At 43.4% G+C, this 27,571-nt stretch overlaps 3 protein-coding genes across 5 annotated transcripts; 1 reads left to right on the top strand and 2 right to left on the bottom strand.

The window, feature by feature from the left end:
• Nucleotides 1–1,537: 1,537 nt before the first annotated feature.
• Nucleotides 1,538–12,146, bottom strand: cep76 (centrosomal protein 76). Of its 2 annotated transcripts, none has more exons than XM_035639886.2 (13): nt 11,819–12,146; nt 9,970–10,125; nt 9,704–9,788; nt 9,214–9,438; nt 8,928–9,113; nt 8,017–8,114; nt 7,680–7,808; nt 6,847–7,035; nt 4,097–4,263; nt 3,224–3,383; nt 2,935–3,108; nt 2,476–2,693; nt 1,538–1,966 (listed from the first exon to the last, which is right to left on the bottom strand). In XM_035639886.2, exons 1-13 carry the CDS (start codon nt 11,924–11,926, stop codon nt 1,828–1,830), a joined length of 2,034 nt encoding a protein of 677 aa, XP_035495779.2. In that variant the 5' UTR covers nt 11,927–12,146; the 3' UTR covers nt 1,538–1,827. The 2 variants fall into 2 exon arrangements, with proteins under 2 accessions (XP_035495779.2, XP_035495786.2); XM_035639893.2 differs by having other exon boundaries at nt 11,864–12,145.
• A 966-nt stretch (nt 12,147–13,112) lies between these two features.
• Nucleotides 13,113–21,209, bottom strand: ptpn2a (protein tyrosine phosphatase non-receptor type 2a). Its single transcript, XM_035626360.2, has 9 exons — nt 20,949–21,209; nt 19,834–19,924; nt 19,641–19,741; nt 19,409–19,507; nt 17,371–17,508; nt 16,871–17,080; nt 16,120–16,284; nt 14,934–15,139; nt 13,113–14,804 (listed from the first exon to the last, which is right to left on the bottom strand). Exons 1-9 carry the CDS (start codon nt 21,003–21,005, stop codon nt 14,615–14,617), a joined length of 1,257 nt encoding a protein of 418 aa, XP_035482253.1. The 5' UTR covers nt 21,006–21,209; the 3' UTR covers nt 13,113–14,614.
• Nucleotides 21,210–21,257: 48 nt separating this feature from the next.
• On the top strand, nt 21,258–27,123 carry seh1l (SEH1-like (S. cerevisiae)). 2 transcript variants are annotated; one of them, XM_035626373.2, is made up of 9 exons: nt 21,258–22,203; nt 22,711–22,761; nt 22,961–23,107; nt 23,253–23,464; nt 23,772–23,870; nt 23,969–24,109; nt 24,271–24,425; nt 24,640–24,793; nt 26,624–27,123. In XM_035626373.2, exons 1-9 carry the CDS (start codon nt 22,093–22,095, stop codon nt 26,799–26,801), a joined length of 1,248 nt encoding a protein of 415 aa, XP_035482266.1. In that variant the 5' UTR covers nt 21,258–22,092; the 3' UTR covers nt 26,802–27,123. The 2 variants fall into 2 exon arrangements, with proteins under 2 accessions (XP_035482266.1, XP_035482273.1); XM_035626380.2 differs by lacking the exon at nt 26,624–27,123 and adding an exon at nt 26,148–26,475.
• Nucleotides 27,124–27,571: the final 448 nt, after the last annotated feature.

The following is a 27,571-nucleotide window of genomic DNA, read 5'->3' as shown; positions in this document are numbered from 1 at the left end:
AAAAACTACTTGAACCGATTAATCGATTATCAACAAAAAGTTGGTGATTAATTTGATATTCCATTACTAATCGATACTGTTGCAGCTCTACAGCATACTGTGGAACTGACACAATCAATTCATTCACTCCAATTTTTACAATAAAAGCCGATATAGACACGGCAGCGACAGAACTCGTTTCATCTGAAAGTCTCACCTGAACGCAAACGCCGCACGTGGGCAGCACGACGAGACGAGGAGGTGTGAGCGGTGCGTCTACACTGCAGTTCTGCTGGAAAACCAGCATCCGCTCTCGTTCCCCTTCCTGTCTCGTGCAGCAGCTCCCGTCCCACTGGGCCCATTAGTCAATTACACCTGAGCACTGCTGTTTTAATATGGGCTGAAAACATACCTGAAAACATACCTGAGTTCCCAGCATCAAACACTTCCTCCTTTGCTCCACATTTGTTTCCTGTGCTACACAGTAATGAGTGGAACGGAGGTTTGTGTGTGTGTGTGTGTGTGTGTGTGTGACATTCAGAGGAATTATTCATTAGCTCTCCATTTCGCTCTTTCAGCCTCCCTCCTGATCCTCGCGCTCAACAACTCTGGGGCAAATGCAGAATTGCAAATTAGCTCCCGGAAAAAAAATCAAATTAATTGGCCGTCCTCGCAGGCTGCTAGTCAAAGTTTTGGGCTGATGTGTCAACCGTTCCCCCAGAACTCCACACAACACTGTGCAATGTGGCACAGAGCGGGGGGGTGGGGGGTGACAGCGGAGCGAAGCACGCCATAAAAACAAAACTACCCTCCGTGTGTCAATTAATAGAGCACTTCAATCAGAGCAGAACTTCCTGAGCCGACTTCTCCGAGGCCGCGCGGTAACTCACTCCACCAGGCGGCTGTCACTTCGCCCTCTCTGCAGCTCCACAATCAGTCAGTGTCAAATCAGAAGTCGCCGCTCGACGCCCGTGGGATGTTTTCCGGCGGCTCTCTGGCCAGAATAATAAGCTCAGTCACCGGAGTTCTCTCCGCACTTTCAAAAGCCAAAAAGCATCTTTAAGGATTCTGCTAAAATAAATTCAATTCAATTCCATCCTTTAGTTTTCCCTACAGTGGTTTCCTTTTCTGTATTTGTGCCCCTTTAAGTACACACCAACTGATTAGATCATGTTGTAGGTGATGATGCGAGCTGGTGTGGACCAGAGAAGTAGCCACAGACATGTCGTCCAGTCCGAATGTGAAGATGCTCACAAGAGCTTCATGGATATGGATGCAGTGTGTGTTGTTGTCAGGAGCAGGGCAGGCTCATCCAGAGCGCCAACATTAGTCTTACATCGCCATCTAGTGGTGTATTCATGCATTACAGTGCATTACAGATGTAGTTATACAGTAAAGGATTAAAAAACATATACTCTGTTGTGACGCTAATAAACCTGTTGAGTTGTTATAAGTTGTGTGAGATTTTTAGGTCAAATGAGTTTTGCCATTTCACACTGCTGTACAATGAAAAAATAAATCCTATTAATATTCACAGTAGCAAAAAGATAAGATAAAATCATTTGAAGTACAAGTCCAATTTATTTTAAAAAATAGATACATAAATACATTTCTGTGCGTAACAGACTTTACAGTCTGCCAAACTATAAAAATATAAGAGCCTAAAAACCAGAGTAGAGATAATAGCCACGAACATCTGAATGTAAATTTCTTCTCATGGATGTAAAAATTTTAATGCGACTGTATTAAACAAAAACCACCTGTGTTTCCCCGTGAAGTTATTAAGTTCTTGTTTCAATGTGCAACATAATCCGGTAGTTTTTTCGGAAACCATCCGTCGGCGGTGTTTTAGAGCACAGAACGATATTTACATGCAAACATGAGCCACACGGCACATGCGTCCTCTGGATACACGAACACCCGCACACGGACCGCCAGCCTCACGTGGTCGCCGCGGCAACTAACTATTTCCTGACAGAAAGGAGACCTGCGCGGAAAGTGACAAGAGACGAGAGACATTATGTACTGCAAAGTCTTTATCAAAGTTCTAACAAATAAAGAAATTATAACTAATATAAGTACAGAAGATTCCCGTCTTTTACCTAAATGTAAATATTTAGACAAGACAGGGATGGTGTGACATTGGAGACAGATTTCAGTTTATGCTTCAGACATATTAACTGCACTTTAACAGTAATACTATTAAAAAAAGGCCGGTTCTTGTTTGAATGAAATTTGGAGTCATGTCTGCTCCACAAAACAAACCTCAAGTCACCATAAATACATGGTGGGGATTTTATATAATAATAATAATAATAATAATAAATTTCATTTATAGAGCACTTTTCATTGCTGAAAGCAATCTCAAAGTGCTAATATATCGCTGCAGTACTCAGGTAACCTCAAACTGAACCCATGCCTCTGTTAGAAACTGGTCAAAGGATTTCCTAAACGCGCTGTTGCCCGTTGTATATTTGATTGAAGGAAGTGTCTTACTTGAGGGAGGTGGAAAAGGCTCGACGAGCGCTGCGGTGCAGGAAGTTTATGGGGAAGCCTTTGAAGGTGTGTCCGTCGGGCACCGCCCTCCTCACCGCGTCCTGGAACTCCTCGTTGCCACAGGACACGCCGGTGCAGCGCTCCAGCTCGTAGGCGGACAGGGCAGAGGAGAGCAGGTAGGACAGGTGGTCGTCCCACACCGTCGCCAGCTCCAGGTCCTGGAGGAGGGAGAACCGGGGAGCCATTTCAGACAAAAACTAAAGTCATGTCGCTCCACTGGTCACTAAAGGTTCCCCCAGTTAGTCAAGGTTGTATAGTATGAAAGTATCTGAATTAGAGCTGCAACAGTTAATCGAACTCCTTGGACATTAGCTTCACAAGTACAGCACAAGTTGAGTTATGAATCATATGTTAAACTTCCCAGCGTCAGTATCCGGCAGCGTGTTTAGTTTTTTCTACCTTCCTGTGCTCAGAAACCAGGAAGCGCATCTCCAACTCCATCTGGTTGCTGGCAGCAGCAGGATCCAGAGACGGGGCACAGAGCGGAGGCAGGAGGGGCAGAGAGGTGACGGAGCCCGGGGCACAGACGGACTTCAGGGCCTCTTCACTCATCGCCTTCCACCGGGACTGATTCTGACGGGAGAGAAGGAGAAGGGAAGAAAAATGAGCCGTCCTCTCTAGCCAAATTTGATATCAAGCATAAATAAAAATGTATGGGGGTTAGATGTAAGGGACACCAAGCTCCTACCTGCAAGTCAAAGATACAAAGCTCCACCGCGTCGGACGGCTGGCAGTTGGCCAGGAAGGTCTGGTGGTTGAAGACGCAGCCCACAGTGCGGTAGGGGGACGAGGGTTTGGGCTGAAGGGGCAGAGGTGGAGCGTCTGGGTCGATGGTCTTATGGAGGTACCTGACCAATTGTACGGAACAAGAGGAAGAACTCAGTCCCGTCGCAAACTACACAAAAGTGTAAGTATGATGAAAATGGAACATTATGCTCAAAAACACTAAATTCATGTTTGCTGACAGCAACATTTCTCAGGTCTATGACTTACCTACTGTAACTTGACATACTCTTTTGATATGAAATCAGGTTTTCATTACTTCAAGAGTTATGGCAAAAAAAACACAAAACAACAACAACAAACAAACAAACAATAATTGATAAAAGAAAATCCCAGAAATGGCTAGACACCAAAATGTAATCAGTTCTTTGGCCCAAAGCCGGCCAACAAATTTCATGGAAATCCATTGATGGGATTCTGAGAACTCCTGCTGACAAACACACACACGGACTGTTTCGAGAGGCAAACTGAGGTGAAAACAACAAACTCAGTAACAGTTCAAGTATTTTTAGGCCCCCCGACTGGTTTTAACTGTAACAGGAAAACTCAAAGTAGTACACTATAAAATATATTTTTTCTCCTTCTTCAATGTTAAAAGTGTCAATCAAAAAAAAAAACTCTGATATGCAGAATATGCACGTCCGTGTCCAACGTGTTGTAGCTGCTGTAGAAGCTGTAGTTCGGTGCCAGAGGGAGGGGGGGGGCACAATGGGTGTGTGTGCTACATGACTACTTGTGCATTTGTATGATAACAATAAATGAATAAATAAAAATAGACCTGTGTGCCGTCAGGCTCTCCCAGAAGGTGACGCTCCCATCGGTACCGCGGGTCAGGACCCACGTGTGTGGAACTCCCTTGGCTTTGGTGCCCACACACACGTACGCGTCCAGGCCAAAGCCCAGCAGGAGGCTGCACAGCAGGGTGGCGTGGTCCTCACAATCCCCCTGGGGGGCAGACGGATTCAGCTGAAATGCCTCAAAACTCGTGTTGAGAATCCTCTTAAATCAACACTGATACACTTATACTACAATATCTCCATGGTACTATGCACATGCTTTAATGCACATTGTGTGTGTGGACACACACATCGTGACTTGCCCTCTCAGCAGAAGCTCAGGGACTAACATTAACTACTGTAAAAAAAAAGCTAAAAAAACTTTGCACTATTTTAGTAAATATACATTGATTTTTTTTACATTTCTTTTGCAATGAACGGAACTTTTAGAACTTTTTTATCTCACTTTATTTGGAAACTGCTGCTCCTGACTTTGTCTTTGTTTTTATTTATTGTTCTGACATATGTAAGGGGAGGAAGCCGTACAAAGTATAATGACAATAAAGACTATTCTATTCTTCTAAAACAGACATCGCACAAGTTAGAAAAGAAGTGTTCCACTAAAATAGAAGATTTTCACTTGGCCTGGTTGTAAAATAGCCTAATTACCTATCATTAAAATATTAATAATTCTAAAATGGAGCACTTGAGGCCGTTTTGCCTGTTTGATGTTCTCACATGATTCTTGCACTTTTTGGGTAATGTCGTCATGGTCGAATGCTCTTATTGTAAGTCGCTAAATGAATTTAATGTAATGTAATATGAATTACAGTAAATCATATCTTTGACAGTGACACTTCCAAGAGCAACAGGATATTTTTGGTGGCTAATTTAAGATCGTGCAGCTCTAAAGCTGCAAAGTTGCAACAGCTTCTTTTAATCCTGAGGAAACCTCTTACAGCTCTGAGCCTCTCGAGGCTCCGCTCGCTCAGGAACACAGAGTTCCTGTTGGAAGCTTCAGGGCTTAAGATTATATTGTTACATATCCTGTTCCAGAAGGTCTAGAATTAACTTCCATGCTCAATTAGCCCTGTTTGTTTTTCTCTCTCTAGTTTTATCTATAGTTTAATGTAATGTAATCTTCAATTGAAATTACCACTTTTATCTCAAGTTATTATGATTTTCATCTTGCGTATTATGACTAATCCTGAAACAGTGAAGCTTTTGTCTTGAAGTATGGAAACCTTTCCTGAAATTGTTCTAACTTTTCCATGAATTATTATGACTTCATTCTCTAAAATATTAAACGGTTATCCTGTTACATATTTCTTATTGAAATATTACAGCTTTATTCTCAAAATATTGCAACTTTATTACAGAAATACTTCCAAGTTCGCTTTTAAAATATTATAATTTTTATTTTGAAATATTTTTAAGTTGTTTTTGTTCTTAACAGTGGCCTTAATATTCCATTGGAATAAAATAAATTAGCAAAAGCTGCTAAGAAAAATAGTTAGTTAGTAAAAAAAATGTTTATGTGCGACCTCTGGTTCAGGACAAATTCATAATTCATACTGTGATGACACGGAGTTAAATCTTGCCGTATTGTACGTTTTAACACGTGAACAGATTTACTGCCGTCTTCACTGTTACTCGTCTAATTCCTCATGTCTGTTCAAATAGAAACACAATATCCTGTTCTCACTGCACTGTTTGCATTTCACAGAAGTGATGAACACGAGGGAAAATTCTGCTGTAGAGGAAATAAGCTCTGTAGTTATCAAATTGTCTTTGACAGTAAGCAACATTTATTTCACTCCTCAGGTAAAGAGGCCTTCGAGCGAGGAGCGGCTGCTGCCATGTGCTGGCTCCAGCTACAGCAAGTCACAATGATAGATGTTCCCCAGAAGTGCTCATACGGACGACAGCGTCAGTACAGACTGCGGACTGATGAGGCGAAATTAATTTTCCCTGGAATGAAAGTCATAAATCACAGCTGACAAGGGCCACTTTGTGAGAGTTGTGTTTTGTCTGTCTCTTGCCAGCAGCTCGCAGAGGAGAGAGGCAGGAAACATTTGTCCTGTGGTGGTCTGGGAAATTCCACGCTATCCAGTCGAGAGAGATGAAAACGCATCAGTCAGTCAACTGCGCGCAAATCCGTCTTTCTCGGAAATGACAATCATCTACACTCGGACACGACAGTCAATGTAAAACCAAGTTGACGTGGCGCCTTTTGGGAATTGTTGGAACAAAACCTTGCCCTTTTTTTTCAAGCGACAGAAATTTGTGACACTAATTTAAAACATACATTATACATTAAGTATAAAAAATACTGAACAGCCAAACTTTTTATATACAGTGTGACAGAGCAAAGGACATGTTATATTAGAAATAACATGTAGACTATTAAAGAGCCCAAATGGAGAGTTTGGATGACTGCCTGGAACTTATAAGACAATATGAAACAGACAAGACAGTGCATGCCAATAAGCAATAATACAGCTGACACTTCCTGAAACATCTCACTTGACTGGCCAGAAGAAGACACACGTGTCTTATCAAAGTCTCAAATATATTTAATTTCCAAGACTAAAGATACCTTCCACTGCCTTACATCAATGAGATTGAACAATCTATAAATCTGCCATCGTATTAATCTTTGACAGTCAGGATCTACGGGTACAGCGAGCGCACTGTGGTTTGAAAAATGAGGCCACCTCTGCTGTGGCTGCCAGAGGTCCGTTCTCCTTACCTTCCCTCTGCACACGAAAGCCATTAATGTGCACCACTGCTCCTGCTTGCCCCCTCCTCCCACCACCGGGGCCTTCTCGTGGGCCAGCAGGCTGACGAAGCGGGCAGCCTGTCGAGGACTCTCCAGGAGCCGGCCCGCCCGGAGGACGCGCACGTAGCAGCACACCGGTCTGTTGATGCCGTTCTCGTCCTGCGTTATGCAGAGGACAAACAACCCGAGGGTCACGGGGCAGTATGGAGCCTGATATGAATTTGAGAATTTCAGGGGAGTTCAATAATCCCTAAACATTTACAGCAACAAAAGACAAAACACTAATCACAGACAACAACAGACAAACAACACAAAGTGTTCTAATAAGAAATGTTTGAATTCTCCAAGTGAAATGAGACTGTTCAGTTTGAAGTGGGTATGTAATTCATTCCATTTAAAAGCTGCATCCAAGTTAAAACCATTTTTTCCAAGATTAGTTTAAATGTCTAAAGTGAAATAGTTGACGGATCTTTTTCTGTAGTTACTGGATTTAACAGGAATGAGTAATAATACTCAAATGCATGAAGTATGAAGAGTTGGAAAAGTGGGAAATGGGGAGTTCATTTGTAATTACAGGAACGATGCCTGAAACGTTTAATATTTCAAAAAGGATTAAAGTTATGAAAAAGTTGAATACAAGCAGGAATGTCCTTGTCGTTGAAGGACGTTTCTAAGTTGGAAAAATGAAAAAAAAAAAAGTGTGTGTGTGTATACCCATAACCCGTACATGTCTTTAACATTAAGCAAACTGTGTGATATGATGCTTTTCATTTTTAGTCAACAAAACGTGGATTGAGATCAACCTGTGCAAATATCTTGACCATTTTGGATTGGTGTGACGGTCTTATCTCGAGGAACTCCCTCCACCACCGTTTGGCGTAGACCAGGAAGAGCCTCTCCTTCTCCGCCGTCCTCTGCCTCTCCAGCAATTGCTGCACGAGAAACACACGGTGACATCATTCACTAAATATAGAGGTTTGATTTTTTTTTACAATGCCGCCTTTGTATCATCTCTCGGTGGTATTGATCCTTAACAGCATTAGTTCACGGTGGCTGATGAATTTTTCCTGTAACTGCTACAAACCAGATGCAGCTGATGAATAAGCAGACGCAGAGATATAGAGACTCCAGTGTGCTGACCTGTGTGCTGATGATATCAGGGCTCAGAGTCTCAGCGAGCGGCGGGTGGAGCTCCAGACTGACTGTCAGAACACCAGCTGGGACTTTACATTCACTTCCTGGTGACACACACACACGCACACGCGCACACACACACACAAGCACGCACGCACGCACGCACGCCCGCACACACACAAGCACGCACGCGCGCGCGCGCACACGCACACACACACACACACACACACACACACACACACACACGTTACAAAGATGTTATATTGCAGGCATAACCCCTCACTAACTAGCAGCTAGTACAAAGAATTAACTGTTAACTTTACAGCGGTGGTTCCCAGGCAGGGGGTTAGGACCCAATCCACCGGGTCACAAGATCTTTAATGAGATTTGAAAGAAAGAAAATATATTTTTTTCCTCCTTAAATTACGGATCATTTCCAAATTATTTTCCTGTGATGCTTGCTGCTTATAAAAATACTAAAATATACATATACATGTCATACAATATACACTGCCATATACATTAAGTTGCATCTTCTGGCCTCGAAAAGTATTCAATGAAATGAAGAAGAGAGAAAGAAAGGTTTCTCCTACTCGCACTTCAAGATATATTCAAATGTGCATTTAAGTTTACATTTTACATAAAATAAATTGTTTATTTTCTTAATTCAAGGTCTTAAATATTTTTTTGTATTTGTGTTGTCTTTTTATTTATAGTTATTTATGAAAAAGTTTGCAGTTAAACTAAAGTATCAAGCTTCAATTATGTGTTTGTCATGAGGGTTTGATAACGACAGATTCAAATATATATTTGGTCAATGTATCGTATCGGAAAATCTTGTTCTCCCTAACATCAATATCGGCCCACAAAAATCTGTATCGGTTGGGCTCTACTTATAACTACAGACTCATCCTTACCGACTCCCATCAGCTCTACGGCAAAGCAGGTCTTCCCGCTCGGAGACCCGAGCACTGTCCTCCAGTCCAGGAAGTGGGATGAGACCAGCGTCGTCTCACTGGAGGTGTCCGTCTTGATCAGCACCAAGTGAACGGGGTCGCACATAGACAGCAAGGCTGTGGCGTCGGCCATTTTACTGCCCTCTGCTGCAGTGCCCAGAGTGATGACATGCATTAGAGGGTTTAAAGCGGTAGTTTGCAAACATCTTCAAAGGAAGTTCCTGTCTATTGTCGATTTACAAGTTACCTGTGCCGTCTCTGTGAAGCTCCAAGAGGAAGCCCTCCTCCAGGTTGGGCTCACAGGCACAGGGCACTGGCTTTGAGCGGAACCTCTGGTTGCAGAAGTGCAAGTAGAGTGTGAACGTGGAACACACTTGACCCGGCAAAGGCTCCGGCTCCTGGAGATGCTCCAGAAAGGCCTTACCCCCGAGTACTTGCAGATACAGGCAACGCCTCGATAGGTCAATGTTGGCTGAGAGAAAGAAAATAAAATGATCAATTCACTGTGGAAACACCAACAAAGGCCATTCGTATATTTTGTAGCGAACGCCCTCAAAACTGTGGGGAGGAGTTCTCATCTGTACAAGACACGTTAATATTTTTTTAGGCAGCAAACAAAAATGCTTTCAAAGAGGCAGAAGCCTTCTTCAGAGTTTTGAAGAACAGATCAAATCACGTCATATTGTCTTTACATATAACTGTGTCAACATTTTACATTAGTAAATGAGTTTTCTTACATTTCTTCAGCTGAGTGACGTCTTTGTCAACATGGTGAGCAGCAGGCTTCGGAGGAGATCCCGTGTCTGCCCCTGTGGGTGCTTCCTGTCCAAGACAAACACGACAGTACAGTACAGAAGATTCATACATTGGCCAAACTATTATCTGGACCATAGGTTAAAATCAGAATCTTATATATGACAATTCAGCTGGGAAAATTCTATTTCAACTTTTTCATTTGGCTACATTGTAGTTAACCAGCCCACTGATGAAGTGATCGGTCAACCTGGGTTAAGTGTAGGTTCTTCATCACATCATCCACGATTCCCCTGCACTGCAGAGCACGTAGAAAGTCGGCCTCGGACGGAGGTCGACGCGATCGCCCTCGATCATCCCTCACGGTCTCAGCCAGCACCTCTCGAATCTTCCCATGGATATCCATCTGACAACCAGAAAAAGAAACTGACTTTGACGCCACTTTAATCTAAAAAGATCACATAAGAGCGTTATAATCATCACCTGTTGCTTGTTATAATATGTACTCAGGGTTCCTTCTTCACCTGCAGCAGGTGGTTGTGGATGATGTCATGTGGTGGTTTGTTCACCTGCAGCAGGTGGTGGTGGATGATGTCGTGTGGTGGTTTGTTCACCTGCAGCAGGTGGTTGTGGATGATGTCGTGTGGTGGTTTGTTCACCTGCAGCAGGTGGTGGTGGATGATGTCGTGTTGTGGTTTGTTCACCTGCAGCAGGTGGTGGTGGATGATGTCGTGTTGTAGTTTGTTCACCTGCAGCAGGTGGTGGTGGATGATGTCGTGTGGTGGTTTGTTCACCTGGAGCAGGTGGTTGTGGATGATGTCGTGTTGTGGTTTGTTCACCTGCAGCAGGTGGTGGTGGATGATATCGTGTTGTGGTTTGTTCACCTGCAGCAGGTGGTGGTGGATGATGTCGTGTTGTGGTTTGTTCACCTGCAGCAGGTGGTGGTGGATGATATCGTGTTGTGGTTTGTTCACCTGCAGCAGGTGGTGGTGGATGATGTCGTGTTGTAGTTTGTTCACCTGCAGCAGGTGGTGGTGGATGATGTCGTGTGGTGGTTTGTTCACCTGGAGCAGGTGGTTGTGGATGATGTCGTGTTGTGGTTTGTTCACCTGCAGCAGGTGGTGGTGGATGATATCGTGTTGTGGTTTGTTCACCTGCAGCAGGTGGTGGTGGATGATGTCGTGTTGTGGTTTGTTCACCTGCAGCAGGTGGTGGTGGATGATGTCGTGTTGTGGTTTGTTCACCTGCAGCAGGTGGTGGTGGATGATGTCGTGTTGTGGTTTGTTCACCTGCAGCAGGTGGTTGTGGATGATGTCGTGTTGTGGTTTGTTCACCTGCAGCAGGTGGTGGTGGATGATGTCGTGTGGTGGTTTGTTCACCTGCAGCAGGTGGTGGTGGATGATGTCGTGTTGTAGTTTGTTCACCTGCAGCAAGTGGTGGTGGATGATGCCGTGTTGTGGTTTGTTCATCTGCAGCAGGTGGTGGTGGATGATGTCGTGTTGTAGTTTGTTCACCTGCAGCAGGTGGTGGTGGATGATCTCGTGTTGTAGTTTGTTCACCTGCAGCAGGTGGTGGTGGATGATGTCGTGTTTTGGTTTGTTCACCTGCAGCAGGTGGTTGTAAATGATGTCGTGTTGTAGTTTGTTCACCTGCAGCAGGTGGTGGTGGATGATGTCGTGTGGTGGTTTGTTCACCTGCAGCAGGTGGTGGTGGATGATGTCGTGTGGTGGTTTGTTCACCTGCAGCAGGTGGTGGTGGATGATGTCGTGTTGTAGTTTGTTCACCTGCAGCAGGTGGTGGTGGATGATGTCGTGTTTTGGTTTGTTCACCTGCAGCAGGTGGTTGTAGATGATGTCGTGTTGTAGTTTGTTCACCTGCAGCAGGTGGTTGTGGATGATGTCGTGTTGTGGTTTGTTCACCTGCAGCAGGTGGTGGTGGATGATGTCGTGTTGTGGTTTGTTCACCTGCAGCAGGTGGTGGTGGATGATGTCGTGTGGTGGTTTGTTCACCTGCAGCAGGTGGTGGTGGATGATGTCGTGTGGTGGTTTGTTCACCTGCAGCAGGTGGTGGTGGATGATGTCGTGTTGTGGTTTGTTCACCTGCAGCAGGTGGTTGTAGATGATGTCGTGTGGTGGTTTGTTCACCTGGAGAAGGCGGTTGTGGATGATGAGCTTCAGATCGGACGCTTCCTCTGGAAGCAGAGTCATGACGGAGGACGACGAGCTCCAACCCTCAGCGGCTAGCGACGTTAGCACCAAGGCGCTGTCCGGAACAACAACTAAACAACTGCACTTTGTCCTGTTTGAGCTATATTCGATATTTGTAAATACATTTGTCGTCTGTAACCAGGACACCGACGAGCCTCAACTGAACCGACTGTCAGTTTAAACTGTGGCGGAAAAAGCTAGCGTCGACGCGGCTGCCCCCGGCGCCTGAACACGTCTGCAGTCAAATATTAATTCCTCTATAAAAAACTCTGCCCGAGAACAAAATAATGTATCTCATGCGGGATATCACGAACTATATAGTCCAATTTAATGGGGTGTTCATACTAGTTTTGTATAAAAATAATTTTAAGAACTTCTCGCCCCTTTTTATTCAGGCGTTGTAGTGGCTGCTGTATTTGTCGTCTGCGACAACCATGGCGGCAACACCTACAGGACCCCTTTGTAGTCCAATCTGTAGTTTGTATCAAAAGGCCTGCAAGAGTAATAACTAGTAGTTTTTAAAATGACAAATCAACTTAAGAAACGTTAAGATATATATATATATTTTTTTCATTAAAACATAATTTATATATGACGTATGCTATCGGCAGTACTCAGAAAAGTAATAAATAAAAATAAATAAATAAATAAATTTTAAAAAACATTATACTTATATTATTCTTGTGAGGCTGCTCAAAGATTACGGAGATCCTTGCATGATCATCTCAGATCCAAATCCATTTACGTAGATTTCTTTTTTACACCTAATTAAATATTCAATTAGATGTAATTCTAGACAACAAAAAACAGGATTTTTATCAATAACCTCATCATTGCCAAATATTATATACATAATGTTTTTTGTAATATATTCATTTACATTAAGTTTATTAAAACAAATCCCAGTATTTCTTCCTCCTCATGCACCAGTACCATCCCACAGACAAGTGAAAAAAACAAAATGTCTAAAGTAGTCAATATGAGCAAGGCCTCTTCTAGAAATATTGAATCAATTCCTGGAATCCATGGTGAGAGACCTCCAGTCTGACTGCATTGATTTAGCTCATGGTCAGAATGTAATTATCGCGGGACGGGGGAGAGGGGCTGTGGGTGGACACTGTGCAACTGCATTTACTGACATAAGATTTAAGGAAAAAAATACAAAAACACAAGCAAACAGGCATGCTTTGGTTAAAAAAAGATGAATGTTTTTATTTTAATCTGTATTTCATTTGAGTTTTCTTTTTTTTTCTTCAAAACACCATCTGTCATGTTCTCACTGCAGCTCAGCATTGTACAAAACTCCCCCTGAAATCTCATGTGGAAAAAAAAAAACCAAGAATAAATGGAATGTTATGGTCAAACGGATCTTTTCTGTGTTAAATTAAACAAACATCACGTCACCTCAGCAGTCAGTACACGCAACTTTCACACCTGGCGTGCAATCAATTCCTGATGCAAATTATCGTCTCGCACCTCTGATTGCTGCAAAACAGGTCAATGAAAAGTGTCCACGTTATGTGGCAAACGACAGCTCACATTTTTTTTTCTGTACTGATCATGCTGGGAAACCTTTGAGCACCCATTTTCTTTTTCCTTCTCACTCACTTCAAGGCACATTAAAAGCTCATCTCAAAACCTGCCAAAAAAAACGGGTGAAGACGTGTTTGCCGTCACTCTCTCCTAACTTTAAGACTTCAATTATAGGTGCTCTGCTCCAACTTCTAAATTGCACAATCCTAGCTTTACATTGGTCCCAGTCAATTGCAAAAAACAATTTGGTGATACTATGGGTTCAAATTTTAAAAAGCCACGTGAAACACAATGACTAGTATCATTTTCGCAATGCCATTAGGCGTCAGTCATGTCAAGAGATCCAACAGAAAACACGTTCCACATAAAGGGAGTACAAGTGAACAGCTTGCCTGGCTGGTATTTTAATAAAAACGGACTGCTTTGGTTTACTAAAGTGGGATAACCTGAACACACACGAAACCCATCCAGTGGGTGAATACTCACAATTAAGCTGTGAAGATGAAAAGGTTTAACATTCTAGCAGAGCAATGAAACATATTGGGGTTCCCTGCTAAATGTAAAATGGAAGAACAAGTGGTGCTCTGGTGAACCTTTTAAACGCAGGCATGAAATGTGAATTTCATTACAGGAAATCAAAAAAAACAACCCAGCTCTTCACACACATCTACGGCAGGTCAACACAGGTCATTTTGAAATGCAAAAATGTTAAAACATGTCCACGGATCATCATCATCATAATCATCATCATCATCATCATCACACATTTGACCATTACAAATAAAGAATGCAAAAATAAACCTGTCAGAGTATTTTTTTGTCTTTTTTTTTTGACTGCACCTTTAGAAGGTTTTCTTTCAAAGCCATTTGCTATGATACAGTACATTCATTAACAGTGACAAGAAGGAAAGGAAAAACAAAAAAATTAAATCATCGTGCTGGCACCGAGATCCTGAGATGTTACCATTTTTGTTAAGATGTTACATAAAAAATATACGCACACTCGTTTGATCTAGCGCTCCTGCATTTTGACCTCAAAAGAAATAAATACCCTCAGTTATGCACAACTTTATCATCTAAATCTGCTCGGAGAAGTACCCAACCGCGGGTACAGGTGCAAAATAAGAGTCAGTTCTAAGTGACCCAGAGTGTTCCTCACTGGGAGTACATCCAGCAGACCAGCAGGCCGACGGCCAAAGCCGCCCCGGCGCCGACGTTGAGCAGGATGGGCCTCCAGTACAGCCACTTGTCTCGCTTCCTCTCCGAGTCCGTCAGTCTCTGTTTCATCTGCTGGACCTTCTGTGCAGTGCTGGCAATCCGGTCCTCGCGGTGTCGCTTTCTGACTCTAAAAAAAGAGTCAAATAAAGGTATGAAGGTTTTAAACTGTGCTTGGACAGCAGGATTGTACACACTGAGTTGTCAGAAGCAACTACTGCATCTAATTTCTCTAACAGTCCACAGCGGCGTTACTTACTGCCCAGAGTGTTCTGCCACGTCGTGGTCATGGCCGTCAGGCTCCGTCTCCAGCTGGTGGTCCACTGAGGCGGCCTGCGGCTCCACACAGGGTGCTGGCTGGCCGTTGGGCCTGCTGTCGTTGAGGTGAGGTCTGGGTGGAGGCGGCGGAGGAGGCAGCTCCGACTCCAAGGAGGGGGCAGATGTGGGCAGCAGTCTCTCCTCGTTCTGCAACAGGGGGACAAAGACACAACATCACAGAGAGAAAGGCAACACTTCCTCTGTTGACGGTGACATGCAAAGACAAATATTTTGGACCCTTTTGACCAAATTCTACTTATTATTTACACATTTTAAGTAGATATCTTTACTCTTTACGCCTCGGGATCCCCCAGTCAAAGCTGCTTAATGTGGCCCGGGAAAGGGAAGTTTGGGGTCCCCTACTGAAGCGGCTGCCCCCGTGACCCGACCCTGGATAAGCGGTTGAAGATGAGATGAGATGAGATGAGATCTTTACTCTTTCCAACACATTAATAAAAAGTCCTTGATCAAAAAAACCCCCGTTGTATTGGAACGTGTTTCAGGCAGTTGACTGGAGCATTTTAACATGTGACAATAAGGAAAAGCTCAAGTGTTAATAATAAAACAAACGGTGGTTATTCTGTCACACTGTTGCACTGGCTGTGTAGGACATTAAGAGTCATTAAATTCATTACAATTGTGCAACCAGATGCAGATGAGGACAGAGATTAGACCAAAGCTTATGTGTATAACATAACATTTAAGGCGACTGGCTGGCGCACAGTTCAAACTTGACGTCAGCTGACGCTCGAGATTCCCAGTAGTTGTACTTGACCTGGTCTATTTTGGACGTTTAAGGCTCAAGGGCCTTTTCTAAGAAAAACTCCCTGCAGGAAAATAACTTAATTACTGTGACAACTGCCTCACGTGCAGTTAGGACAGAGGAAGTAAACTAAAGCATAAAATACAATAGTTCTGCAGCAAAATCCACCGTCATAACCATCCCACAGTTAGTCTAGAAGCGAGGGCTGTCAAAAAGACATTACACAATGAGATACTTAGAAAATCTTATCTCGACCATTCGCGCCTGCAACGTGTAAATAATCTCATAACAGCCCCAAACATGAGCCTGAAACATATTAGGAGAACAGTGCGACTCCCCCAGCCTCGCGACCGAGCTACTGCACCTGTAGGGCCGAGCTGTCCGTCAGGATGAGCCTGCCTCCCTCGATGACGGCCATGTAGGAGAAACGGAGCTGGTCGGGGGTCTGGATCAGGCCCATGCGGTATTCCCTCATGTCCAGAAGCACCTTCTGTATATCCACCGAGGACGGACTCTTACACCTGTCCATCTGCACATGACATCAACATGTTGGAGACACGACCGACAATAGGCTTTCACTTAATACACCAGACAAGTCTAAAGTTCCCCTCCAGTCACGTTTTAAAGTATATAAAAATAATTTTAAAAAAAAAGTGTTTAGACATTTTAGAGGACAGAAACAGAAGAAAACTCTTTTTTGAGTGGAGGGGAATATAAAAATGGAAAGAAAACTGTTGCAGCTGCTCCCAATATTTCCATATCTTTCCAATTGTAACATTTATCAAGACATGAGAAACTACAAACTTGCAAAGTATTATCATTCTATCCAGGAAATTATGAGTCATTCATTGGACATAAGTAGAAAAAAGCCTCATTTCAGAGTTTTCAGCCATCATTTCTGCTTCATTGAGTAAATCATTGTAAAATGCTTTATGAATCTAAGCGTAACACCAACATGCCACGACTTCTCCCTATGCTGCAATCACGACGTAGGAGTAAGCTCCTCATCTTACTCTCCTGCCAAAACTTAAACCTCTTGAGGAATGTTTTTAACTCTATAAGTTTGAAAACATTTCCCTTTAACGTTGCCTTTATTAGCCCTCCTCGATTCTTACCAGGACCAGGCAGGTGTCCACCAAGGCGAAGGTCCCTGAGCGTCCAATTCCAGCGCTGCAGTGCACCACGGAGGGCCCGTGCTCCGGACTCAGCGAGCCGGACTCCCGGACCTTGAAGAGGAAGTTGAGGAAGGATGCGGGGGATTCTGGGACGCCAAAGTCAGGCCATGTGGTGTAGTGAAAGTGGTAGATCTCCCTCGACTCCCCCGTCTGTGGCAGAAAAGATATGACGCTGGCTGTGATTGCAGAGTCGCATTGGAGAGTTCCGTACGACCGGGGGTGATTTGTCACTTGGAAAACGCCTCACACACGCGAACCATGAAATCATTTATCATCTCTGCACATTTTCGACTGAGATGCTGGAGGACAAGTTAAGTAATGTTCAGAGCCTGCAGCTGTAACTGGAGCAATGAAAATATCTTATTTTAGAAAAAGGGCTGCCAATTTCCCTGAAAGTAGAGTCAGATCTTTAAAAAAAGTTTAGAATATTGAGTCCTCACCTTTGTGTTTTGCAGTTCGAGCAATCGGATTGTGTAATAGGACCGGTCCTCCTCTGAGAGTAGCCTGATGACGAACCCCGTGTCAGTGAAAGACATCTGTAGCTCCTCGGTGGTGGGCCAGTACTGTGCACACTTCTCCTGTTGAGACAGAATCAATTGACTCAAGTCTTGATTGTAAGCCGCCACATGAAGCGTGTGTGATGACTAAAGCATTGCCAGTCAGCGGCTTTGGATTTAATGTATTACTCATTATTAATACAGAATATCACTGTGTGTGTAAAGGAATGTGCTGTGTGTGAAACAACACATCTTATTATGTTACTTATCCGCTCGGTCATTACTGTATAGTAAGTACTACTGTATTATTATACCACAGAGTCATTGGCAGCTTGTTTCCACAATCCATAAGTCATTTCCTCTGCCCTGAAAGGCTAATACAGAATTCTGGGGTATTAGAAAAAAGCAATGGTGTCTGTTTCATTACAGTCATGAAAAAAATTGCTCAATATATACAAACTAATGTAAATCTATATATTTATAAATAGAAGTGATCATCACGTTACAGCTTCTCCTCATAAGGGAGACTTAGAAAAAACAGCTGGCGAGTATTTGGTATTTGCCCTCAAGCTTTGTATTCGTGGTTAACAGATATTGATATTCCATTTCTGGTGTTGTTAATAATAAAACCGTAATATGCATCACATTTTACATTACATTACTGTTGCTGACGCTTTTGTCTAAAACTACATACAATCATATGTTTTTTTTCACTCATATCAGAGGTAGGCAGGTAGCCTAAGGGCCCACATTGGATTCCTGACTGGGAATCGAACCCCGACCTTCTGTCAGTGGTGTAACCCACTAAACTATACCAGCTGCTACATTTTTGTCATTGTGTGACAGTAAAAATAAACTATAGTACCTTTCATACAAGAAAAATGTATCTCAAATTGTAATCTAGTGCAGTTGAACCATGGAAGCCACTTTGTGGTGGGAAACACTATAGCACCAATTGGCGGCTCCTTAAAATGGGATTTTTAATCAGATGATAGTACGGCGATAAAAATTGGGAGACTTTTCAACAGTATCAAAACTTGGAAACTGCCAACCCTCCAAAGCATTAAAAAACATTAAGCTCAACCCTGGTGATCACACAAAAGGGTTTGGGTCGTTTTGGGTTTTGTTTTGTCCACACACCAAAGATATTCAGTTTACTGTCACAGAGGAGCAAATAAATTCATAAATTTAAGAAGCTGAAATCAGAGAATTTTGCCTTTTTCCCCCCATAAAAACTACTTGAACCGATTAATCGATTATCAAAAATAGTCTGCGATTAATTTAGTAGTCGATTACAAATCGATTAACTGCTTTAGTCGAATTCAACAAAATGAGAGCAGAATGGAACGGACAAACGTTTTGTTTCTCATACTGTAGCAACAGCACCATATTGGACAAATAACTACTGTAAAGTACATGATGTTGTGTGTTGAGTGATGGGACGAACATCACATCGCAGAAGTAGAGGGAGGTGTGGGATGGTTCATCGTAGCTGCAACTTTAACAATAAAGTAGCAAATTTTGAAATGGTTAAAATGAGGTGGATGGATTTGTGTTCATACACTCAATTTTAATCATACATTTCATTTGATCTGGAATTAATAAATACAGTGTTTCCCATAGGATTTTGAGACACTGTGGCGGGTGGAAGTCAGACCCTCTCCCTGGAAGAGGGATTTAATATTTCAAAGTTAAATCCATCAATCTGGTGAACTTTGATAGCAATTTAGGAGGCTATAGATCTATAAGAACTTCATGTCAGTCTTGTTCACAATTGTGTACTGTAGTTAAGAATGTAATCATAAAAACCTAGGTTGTATGGATATGAATGATGATCACCACCATTCATATCCTCCTTACAACCTATGTGTTGTATGGAAACTGACGACCAGGGAAAAGAAGCTTCTTTTGAAAAATATCACTCTTTGCATAGAAACAATAACACCAATTAGATTATAAGCAGGTGCCAACGTGTACTCACAGATTCCTTTTCAATGACTCTGTTGAGCATGATCACAGCTTTGCAACACTGCTCCCAAACCATCAGCCAGAAGTGACCACAGGTATTCCTCAAAGGGCCCTGGAGTCGCAAAAGAAAGAAAATGATTCCAGTTATTATCAAAGCTCACAGAACATTAAAATGTCATCCTGCACAATCTTCTTCAACGTACTGCACACTCACACAGACGGTGCCATTTACATCGCCACCGTACCTGAGAAAGGATGTAAGCTCTTTGGGCTTCTTCCATCATAACCAAACTGGCGTTGATGTAGTCATTCTCAGAGTTCTCTAGCTTCACTCGACTGTGGTCGTCTGGAACCGGGCGAGACAGAAAGAGAAAAAATGAGACATCGCTCACAATAATGCAAACTGCCATTAAGGACCTTCTTCGCCGTGACGCTCACATGGGCTGACGTCTCGGTAGCGGTTCAAATTCCGATTCGCTGGAAGTTTTGCCACTTTGTAAGGATATTCGCTGGCTTGGTTACGGATCTCCTGTCGGAAGGAAACAAGAAAGAGACGATGAGCAGCGTCCCCGTCAAGTCAGCAACATCAAAGAGACACGTGTTAACAGACTGGTGCATACATGTGATATATCTATATATATGACAACACCTTCTGCATGGCAGATATGAAGGCCAATAAATTCAAACTGACGACACTCGTCCAGCTACCACACACACATAAGAGGCCTTTCATACTTTCATACAAGCCTTTGCATCTTGTTGTCACGCGTGGCTGCTGGTTTTTATCACAGCGTATTATCATAGTGTGTATTTGGGTGCGGCCAAAGATGTTGGACAATAACTTTGTTATCTCGTTCTTGTGAGGTGACAGATGAACAGAATCTGTTTTACTCATTATACAAAAAACAAAGAAAGAAAAGAAGAGAGGACACAAATCCCACTCGTGTAAGGTTGTGTTGGGGATCAGACGTTGAACCTGATCGATGCACGATATGATCCGAGTTGTACGGGCTCATCACAGTCACAGCTCAACAGGAACAGAAACATTTGAAACACACGCGGGCGCGCGCACGCGCACTTTTCTCCAGAAGTGCTCGACGATTCTCAGAAACTGCGGCTGACGTGTGGTGGCGTCACCGAGGGACGAGCACGACGGAGCCGCCGCACGCTTCCTCCCGACGGGCTCTGCAGCTACGGAAGTCAGCGGCTTACTAGCGCGGACCGCCGCCGCTGCCCCCCCCCCCCCCTGCCCCCCTCCTGCCCCGGTCGCCTTCGCTCGGTTTCCACCGCCACCTTGACCGTTTGCACCAGGTGCTACATGGTCCGTAACTCGACGGCTCGTTGGTGACCAACACACCGACAAGCGCGGTCCCACCGGGGGACGGGGGGGGGGGGGGGGGGGGGGGGGGGGGGGGGGGGGGGGGGGGGGGGGGGGGGGGCTAGCTCGAGCTAGCCAAGTTGGGCTAGCTCACCCAACTTAGCTAGCTCGAGTAAGTCGGCGGCGGCGGATCGTCATAGAAACCCGAGAGAGGCCCACTGTCCGGGGCACTTACGTTGTACAGGTTCTGCCACCTCCCGGACGAGTCGATGTCCTCGAACTCTCGCTCCATCGTGTCGCTGGAGGAGTTCAGTCCCGACACACACACACACACACACACTTTTCTTTCGTCTTCTTCCCGCGGAGTGTTTTCGCCAAGTTCCTACTCCCGTCTGTCAACCATATAAGCGGCTGTGTGTGTGTGTGTGTGTGTTTAATCCTGGAGATCCCTGCGGGAAGTCTGCTGCTGCTGCTGCGCCGCGCTGCGCTGCGTGCACCCTGACCGACCGACAGACCGACTGACTGACCGCGGGTTGCCAGTTGTGTGTTCATCTCGACGTACCACACAAAACTAGTTCCGCTCACTCACTTACTGTTGTGTGGACGTTTTTGTTTCGTTTTAAAATTACATTAATTCGCCCATACCAACAAGGTACAGTAAGTATTTGACTTGTTACAGCTAGCCATTAGAAACCAACGAAAATTATTTTAAAAATTAAAAAATGTATAATTTTTAAAAAAAAATTATACAATACAACATTAGAATAACAGTTACATTGGCTTAAAATACAAAATAAATGTCTCACACATTTCCGTCCTCATTCACGTCATCTATAAGTGTTTAATTGTTAAAACGTCTTTTTATATCTTTTTTTTATACATATAAGTGACCTGAAAACCGTGTTATTGTTGGAATGCTGATTTTAATCGTCTACGATTTGTATGTTTTTGTGAAAGCACTTCGTGAAGCTACTTCTGAAAGGTGCTATATGAATATACTTTTTATATTATAATGTGATAGTCAGTAGAATATGCAGTGGACATATTCTACCAAACCTGGCAACCCATATATCAAATGTAACGCAACGATGCTACTTTCTAACTATTTTTTTTTAGCATGGCATGTGTGCATTGTTTGTTCATACGTGTTTTTTGTTCGGGTTTTATTTGACACGTTTCTAATCAAACGTTATTATAAAAATAAATCTTAAAATACGAGCTCACAGTTGGTGTGATGCGCCCCCTGGTGGTCAACATCGGTGCAGACACTCGACTGCGAGGACCCGCCAAACACACACACACTCAAACAGACGCATGACAGGCCCGCCGGAGGGCTAACTGGTCTAGCTAGTGTTAGCTAGCACCGTGCGGCTGTGATCATGTTCGTCGCGCGTAGCATCGCGGCGGATCACAAGGATCTGATCCACGACGTGTCTTATGATTTCCACGGCCGCAGAATGGCGACGTGCTCCAGTGACCAGAGTGTCAAGGTGAGTTTACGTTGGGCTGCATCACTCATGCTAACGTTAGCGTTAGCTTGTGTCGGCTAGCTTGCTGTACGTTAGGGTTAGCTTGTGTCGGCTAGCTTGTTGCAACACTAGCCACTGTAGCAGCGCCCTTAGCTCACCTGTGCATTTACCGACTGTTATTTTCCAGCAGTTGTTGACAGACGTAACTTTGAATTGTTTTTATGTTAAATGTGCGGCTAATTCTCACTCTTAAAGGCGGTTTTGCCTTATTGCATTTAGCTTGTTTGCTAGCAATCGGTGCCTGTAGCATACAAGCTACAAGCTAGCTGTAGGGATGTTTTAACGGGATCTTTCCAGAGTTACTCCTAGCAGCAAAATACATGTAGTAGTCCACCTGCGTAGTACTACTCTAGTTCGAGATCTCACCACATCTCAGGGGTGTAATTGAGTGTCGTATGTTAATGGATGATCATGTACACACATAGGTTATTGAAACATTTCTTGATATATTGATGTTGTTTCTCTCAGGTTTGGGACAAAAGTGAAAATGGAGAGTGGCACTGCACGGCCAGTTGGAAGGTAAACCACCTGCTGCTGCTTTTCTGCTAGAATGATATGTCATCAGCCAGTGTGTGCATAACAGCAAGTTTACAATTGCATGATTTTTCCCTCTCACCCACGTGGATAACTGTGACCTGGATGAATGGGAATCTCCACAGACAAGTTTTTCGAGTGGGAGTGATTTGACGGAATGTCCTTTTCCCCCTCTTCTCCTCAGACACACAGCGGGTCAGTGTGGAGGGTCACCTGGGCTCATCCAGAATTCGGGCAGGTTCTCGCTTCCTGCTCCTTCGACAGAACGGCGGCTGTCTGGGAGGAGATTGTCGGGGAGTCCAACGACAAACAGAGAGGACTGAGCCACTGGGTTAGTAGACATTCTATCTAAATCACAGACAGAGACGCTCCTGCAGCGTTTTGGAGTGATGACAGTGATCCCCCACGAACCTCTCCAAAAAAATGTTGTTTCATGCAAAATCTGACCCAGGTGCTTCACATTGCTCTGTTTCTAGATAAAGAGAACCACACTAGTGGACAGTAGAACTTCAGTGACTGATGTGAAGTTCGCCCCGAAACACATGGGCCTGATGTTGACCACCTGCTCTGCGGACGGAGTGGTGAGGATCTACGAGGCCCCCGACGTGATGAACCTGAGTCAGTGGTCCCTGCAGCACGAGATCTCCTGCAAGCTCAGCTGCAGCTGCATCTCTTGGAATCCCTCCAGGTTAGAACATGCGTTTCACATTTGTGTCAACGGTGCTGTGACAGTTCAGTGTTCGAAATGTTCATGAGACGCGTCTTATGTCGGGATAAACATAAGTTCTAGGAAGCAAAATGTAGTTTTGCTGAAGGATTTAAATTAAGAGACAGACATTAAAAGTTATTATCAACATACTCTCATGTTAGTGAAAACACTAGTTGCAGTTAATCTTTATGATGGTATAATACACAAGATATATTATAAATAATGATAGTGGATTTTGAGAATCTGTCAGTGTGAAACTGTAGATTATTTTCTCCCAACCACCCAGTTCTCGTGCCCACCCGCCAATGTTTGCAGTGGGAAGCGACGACAGCAACGTATCGTATGGTGGAAAAGTTCAGATCTATGAATACAATGAAAATACAAGGTAGGTGCTCGTGTAGTGTTGTATATACCATAAAAAAACATCTTGTTGTATTTGTAAGTTTTTAATAAATGTATTTTTTGTTTACCAATGTCAAAAAGGAAATATGCTAAAGCAGAGACACTGATGACCGTCACCGATGCAGTCCATGACATTGCATTTGCTCCAAACTTGGGAAGATCTTTCCACGTCCTTGCCATCGCCACAAAAGATGTCAGAATCTTTAAGCTTGTTCCCATGAGGTGACTGATTCAGGTTTCTTTTTTCTGTTTATTGTCAAAGTTGTCACGTGAAGTAGTCATACATAGAGATTCTCTGAAATCCTGCATTTTACATGTGAGAGAATTCATCAGAATCCAACACAATGAAAACTGATTTTCTTTATCTCGGCTCCACCTGACAGGAAGGATAGCACCTCTACAGGACCCACGAAGTTTGAGGTGCAGATTATGGCTCAGTTTGACAACCACAACTCCCAGGTGTGGCGCGTGAGCTGGAACATCACCAGCACCCTGCTGGCCTCCTCTGGGGACGATGGCTGTGTGCGCCTCTGGAAAGGTTTGGGAGGAAATACCTGAATATACGGTTTTAATCAAGTCTATAGATCAAGATTTGAGATGTGGGTTACAGCTACGGTAATCAGCCAGAGAGTCAAAGTCAGAATCAGAGTCTTAATTGGCCCATCAGCTCTTCCCCTTTGTTTGCGCCTATAAGAAATGACACGTCACAAGCGGCGTGAGCGTTGACTTTTACCTCCTGTGTCTCTCTGCAGCTAACTACATGGACAACTGGAAGTGCACGGGCATTCTGAAGGGAGACGGCAGCCCGCTCACCAGCTCCTCCGGTCAGCCCACAGCCATGAGCACCGTGGTAGGCTCCTCCGTTCAGACCCCACCGAGTGCACTGAACGGGATGGCTGCTGGAAGGTAGGCGGTGTGGTGCGTCTTGACGCCACTCACCCAGGACCAACCCGACCCGAGCTAGTCAGAACTGACAACTCACTATGCCTCACACTGACTGGGACTGCAGCTGCTCACTGACAAACCCCTTGGCCCAAACTGACCCAACGCTGCCCTCATGCAAAGAGCTTGGCTTCCGGCGTACACGTCGAGGGCATCGAGCCTGTGGAGCCCGGTGTGTGTGTTGGTGTTTTTTTATTTTAAACCTCTTGATATGTATGGATGCATGTGTTAAGAGTGATTTAGGGCTCACCATTTTCTTGGTATAAAAAGTAAAATAAAGCTGTTTATATACATTTTTTCGATATATGACTATTAATTTGAGTGCTACTTATGTTGGAATATATTATGTCAGAAAATACAGCAGTTAGAAAACAGCTTTTTGTGAATATGGAAAAAAATTTGATTAGATTTAATCTACAACACTTTATCATCCAGTGTCAACATTACTATTGAAGCTCATTCATATTCTCAACAATCTTTCTCCTAATGTTACTTTTCAATTTTTCTGTACATTTGAATGTATCGTCAAGCAAATATGGCCAAACTCTTTGCTGAGCAGAAGGATGGCTTGAATCAATCTTTATTAACCAGCTGTAATAACAGTAGAAAAGAGTGTGTATATATACTCACATACAGTGTGGGCATGAATACAGCCACTGACATTAACAAGTGTGACTGACGTTTGAAAAAACAAGATGACACATTCTTCATTTAAAAATAACACGGACGCAGTAAAATGCACAATGTCTCTAAGTCAATACACTCAGGCTTTTGTTGATGCAGCCTCACTGTCTTGTATGACCAATAGTTTATGGTGACGAATGATAAGCAGACTTTTGATTGCAAACTGGCTCGAAATTTCTGTGTAAAGGCCATTATTGTGGACTTTCAGTTGTCACCATCATGTTTAAGAATTTACCATTATCTGATAGTCGTCACTAGTAGCCGCAGCGGTTGCTACGAAGGCCTGCTTTAAAATTTGGATTACAGATTAGTAAATGTGATAATTCTATATCACATTTTCAAACGGTTGTGCCAAATTGTGCCTGAGGTTTTCTCAAAGTTTGTATGTGGCTGTAATTATGTTTAACAACGTGTGACTTAACAAAACCCACCTTATTTACCATTTTCCTAATGTGTTTGACTGAACTCTTAACGTGAGTAACATTACATCTGTGTACTGTACCACGTTCTGTGTTACACAACGATTCACTTCACCAAATTATGTTTTGTTATGCAGTTGCTTTCTGGTTGACATAACTGTGTGATGTGGGGGTTTGTTGAAATAATGTCATATTGTATTGCTTGTTGCATGCAGGATTGGCAAGAGAGCTCCCTTTGCCCCTCCCCTGCGGCAGCTGACCTCTCCCAAGATATACCAGCATCCTACTGCACATTACTAATGTCTCTTCTTCTACAGCAGCTACCATTTGCCCCCTTTGTGGTAATGATTTCAACATGCGTATGTCACGTCCCTATAGCTGAATATTTGGGTGGTTAGCGGGTTGAGGTTTTCATTTTGGCTGCACGGTTGTGTTGCTCACAACTTAAACTTTGTTGTGATTTCAGCATGTTGTTTGCCAGCGAGTTCACCTCTTTGAATGACACGCCTTAAAGACAATAAATCCTCCAGATCGCAAAATGCATCCTTTCTCCTTTTAATTTCTTATTTCTATTTCCTTTTTTTATGTGCCCTGTCTTTGTGTCATGTCTTTGCCCTGTCTGTGTATTTGTCATCTTTGTCTCCTCCCCTATTTTTTTGTTTTTGTTTTCTTGTTTTTATCGTTGCTTTAGGTATTTCTTTCCGCCCCTGGATCCTCCCAGAGCAGGGACCGGGTATGGTCACCTGCTGCCTCCCTCCTCCCTCATAGAACACTGTGACGCTGAACCCATTCAGCCTCAACAACAGGCTCTTCCCCACAGACTCTCCTCTAGAGCACTGCTGTCCTTACCAGAGACTGAAGGGCAGTAATGTTGGCTTGTTTAAGCTTAGAGAAAAAAAAGAGGCAGGGATGTGATTGGGGGGATGGTGATGAGCCACAGAACTGCCATTTATTTCTAATGATGACATTCATTCATTTTTTTTTTGTTATATAATTTTTTGTTCTTTGTCTGTGCAGAAGTTAGAAACTGTATGAAAACGATTTTGTTAAAATTGCATCATATGGCCAGGACAGCCATTTGAAAAGTCCAGTGTTTATGCTAATCTTTGATTAAAAAACCATTTTTTTCCTTTGTATTCTAATGCTATTTAAAGCATTGAATGTACAAATTAAAAAGCTCATTGACTTGTATGTACTTGGGTCATGAAAAAATAAGTCTGTATCATTGACAGCAGCACTGATTGACAAACTAAGCCACTAATAACAGGAGGATATAAAGCTCACAAAGGAAGTCAGAACACATGCTGTAAGATATAACAATATTGTTATTGGTCATTCATTTTTTCACATAATTTAACAATTTGATGAACAGACTCACGGGAAACTTGGCATCCATTGTAGTTTTCTAATATTAGACAACTTGACTTTACTTAGAAATTAGTTAAATAAGTAGGTGTGTCATTTCTTTTGACAGGGGCGGATAACATTTCAGATTCCGTGCCTCGTGCATACCTCTCCCGTCTGCCAAAAAAGTGGAATGCATGTGTGAGCAGTTCTCTCAGGCGGGCAGCTGTCTGCTAACCGAGGCATCCATCCTCTCAGCTGCTTGGCACAACACATGATACAATAAACTCCACTG

Source organism: Scophthalmus maximus, chromosome 1, assembly GCF_022379125.1.
Source record: "Scophthalmus maximus strain ysfricsl-2021 chromosome 1, ASM2237912v1, whole genome shotgun sequence".
In the NCBI taxonomy this organism is placed as follows: domain Eukaryota; kingdom Metazoa; phylum Chordata; class Actinopteri; order Pleuronectiformes; family Scophthalmidae; genus Scophthalmus; species Scophthalmus maximus.
The sequence above is the reverse complement of the archived record's forward strand: the minus strand, read 5'-3'. Positions and strand labels throughout refer to the sequence as shown.

Coding starts and splice junctions, on each gene's coding strand:
- cep76 (XM_035639886.2), bottom strand. CDS start 11,926: ATGACTCTGCTTCCAGAGGAAGCGTCCGATCTGAAGCTCATCATCCAC. Junction 9,439..9,703: donor CGTCACTCAGCTGAAGAAAT/GTAAGAAAACTC, acceptor TCTTTCTCTCAG/CCAACATTGACCTATCGAGG. Junction 1,967..2,475: donor GCCTTTTCCACCTCCCTCAA/GTAAGACACTTC, acceptor CTTTCCGCGCAG/GTCTCCTTTCTGTCAGGAAA.
- seh1l (XM_035626373.2), top strand. CDS start 22,093: ATGTTCGTCGCGCGTAGCATCGCGGCGGATCACAAGGATCTGATCCAC. Junction 22,204..22,710: donor CCAGTGACCAGAGTGTCAAG/GTGAGTTTACGT, acceptor TGTTTCTCTCAG/GTTTGGGACAAAAGTGAAAA. Junction 23,465..23,771: donor ATCTCTTGGAATCCCTCCAG/GTTAGAACATGC, acceptor CCAACCACCCAG/TTCTCGTGCCCACCCGCCAA.
- ptpn2a (XM_035626360.2), bottom strand. CDS start 21,005: ATGGAGCGAGAGTTCGAGGACATCGACTCGTCCGGGAGGTGGCAGAAC. Junction 19,742..19,833: donor CTACCGAGACGTCAGCCCAT/GTGAGCGTCACG, acceptor GCCCGGTTCCAG/ACGACCACAGTCGAGTGAAG. Junction 19,508..19,640: donor GAGCTTACATCCTTTCTCAG/GTACGGTGGCGA, acceptor TTGCGACTCCAG/GGCCCTTTGAGGAATACCTG.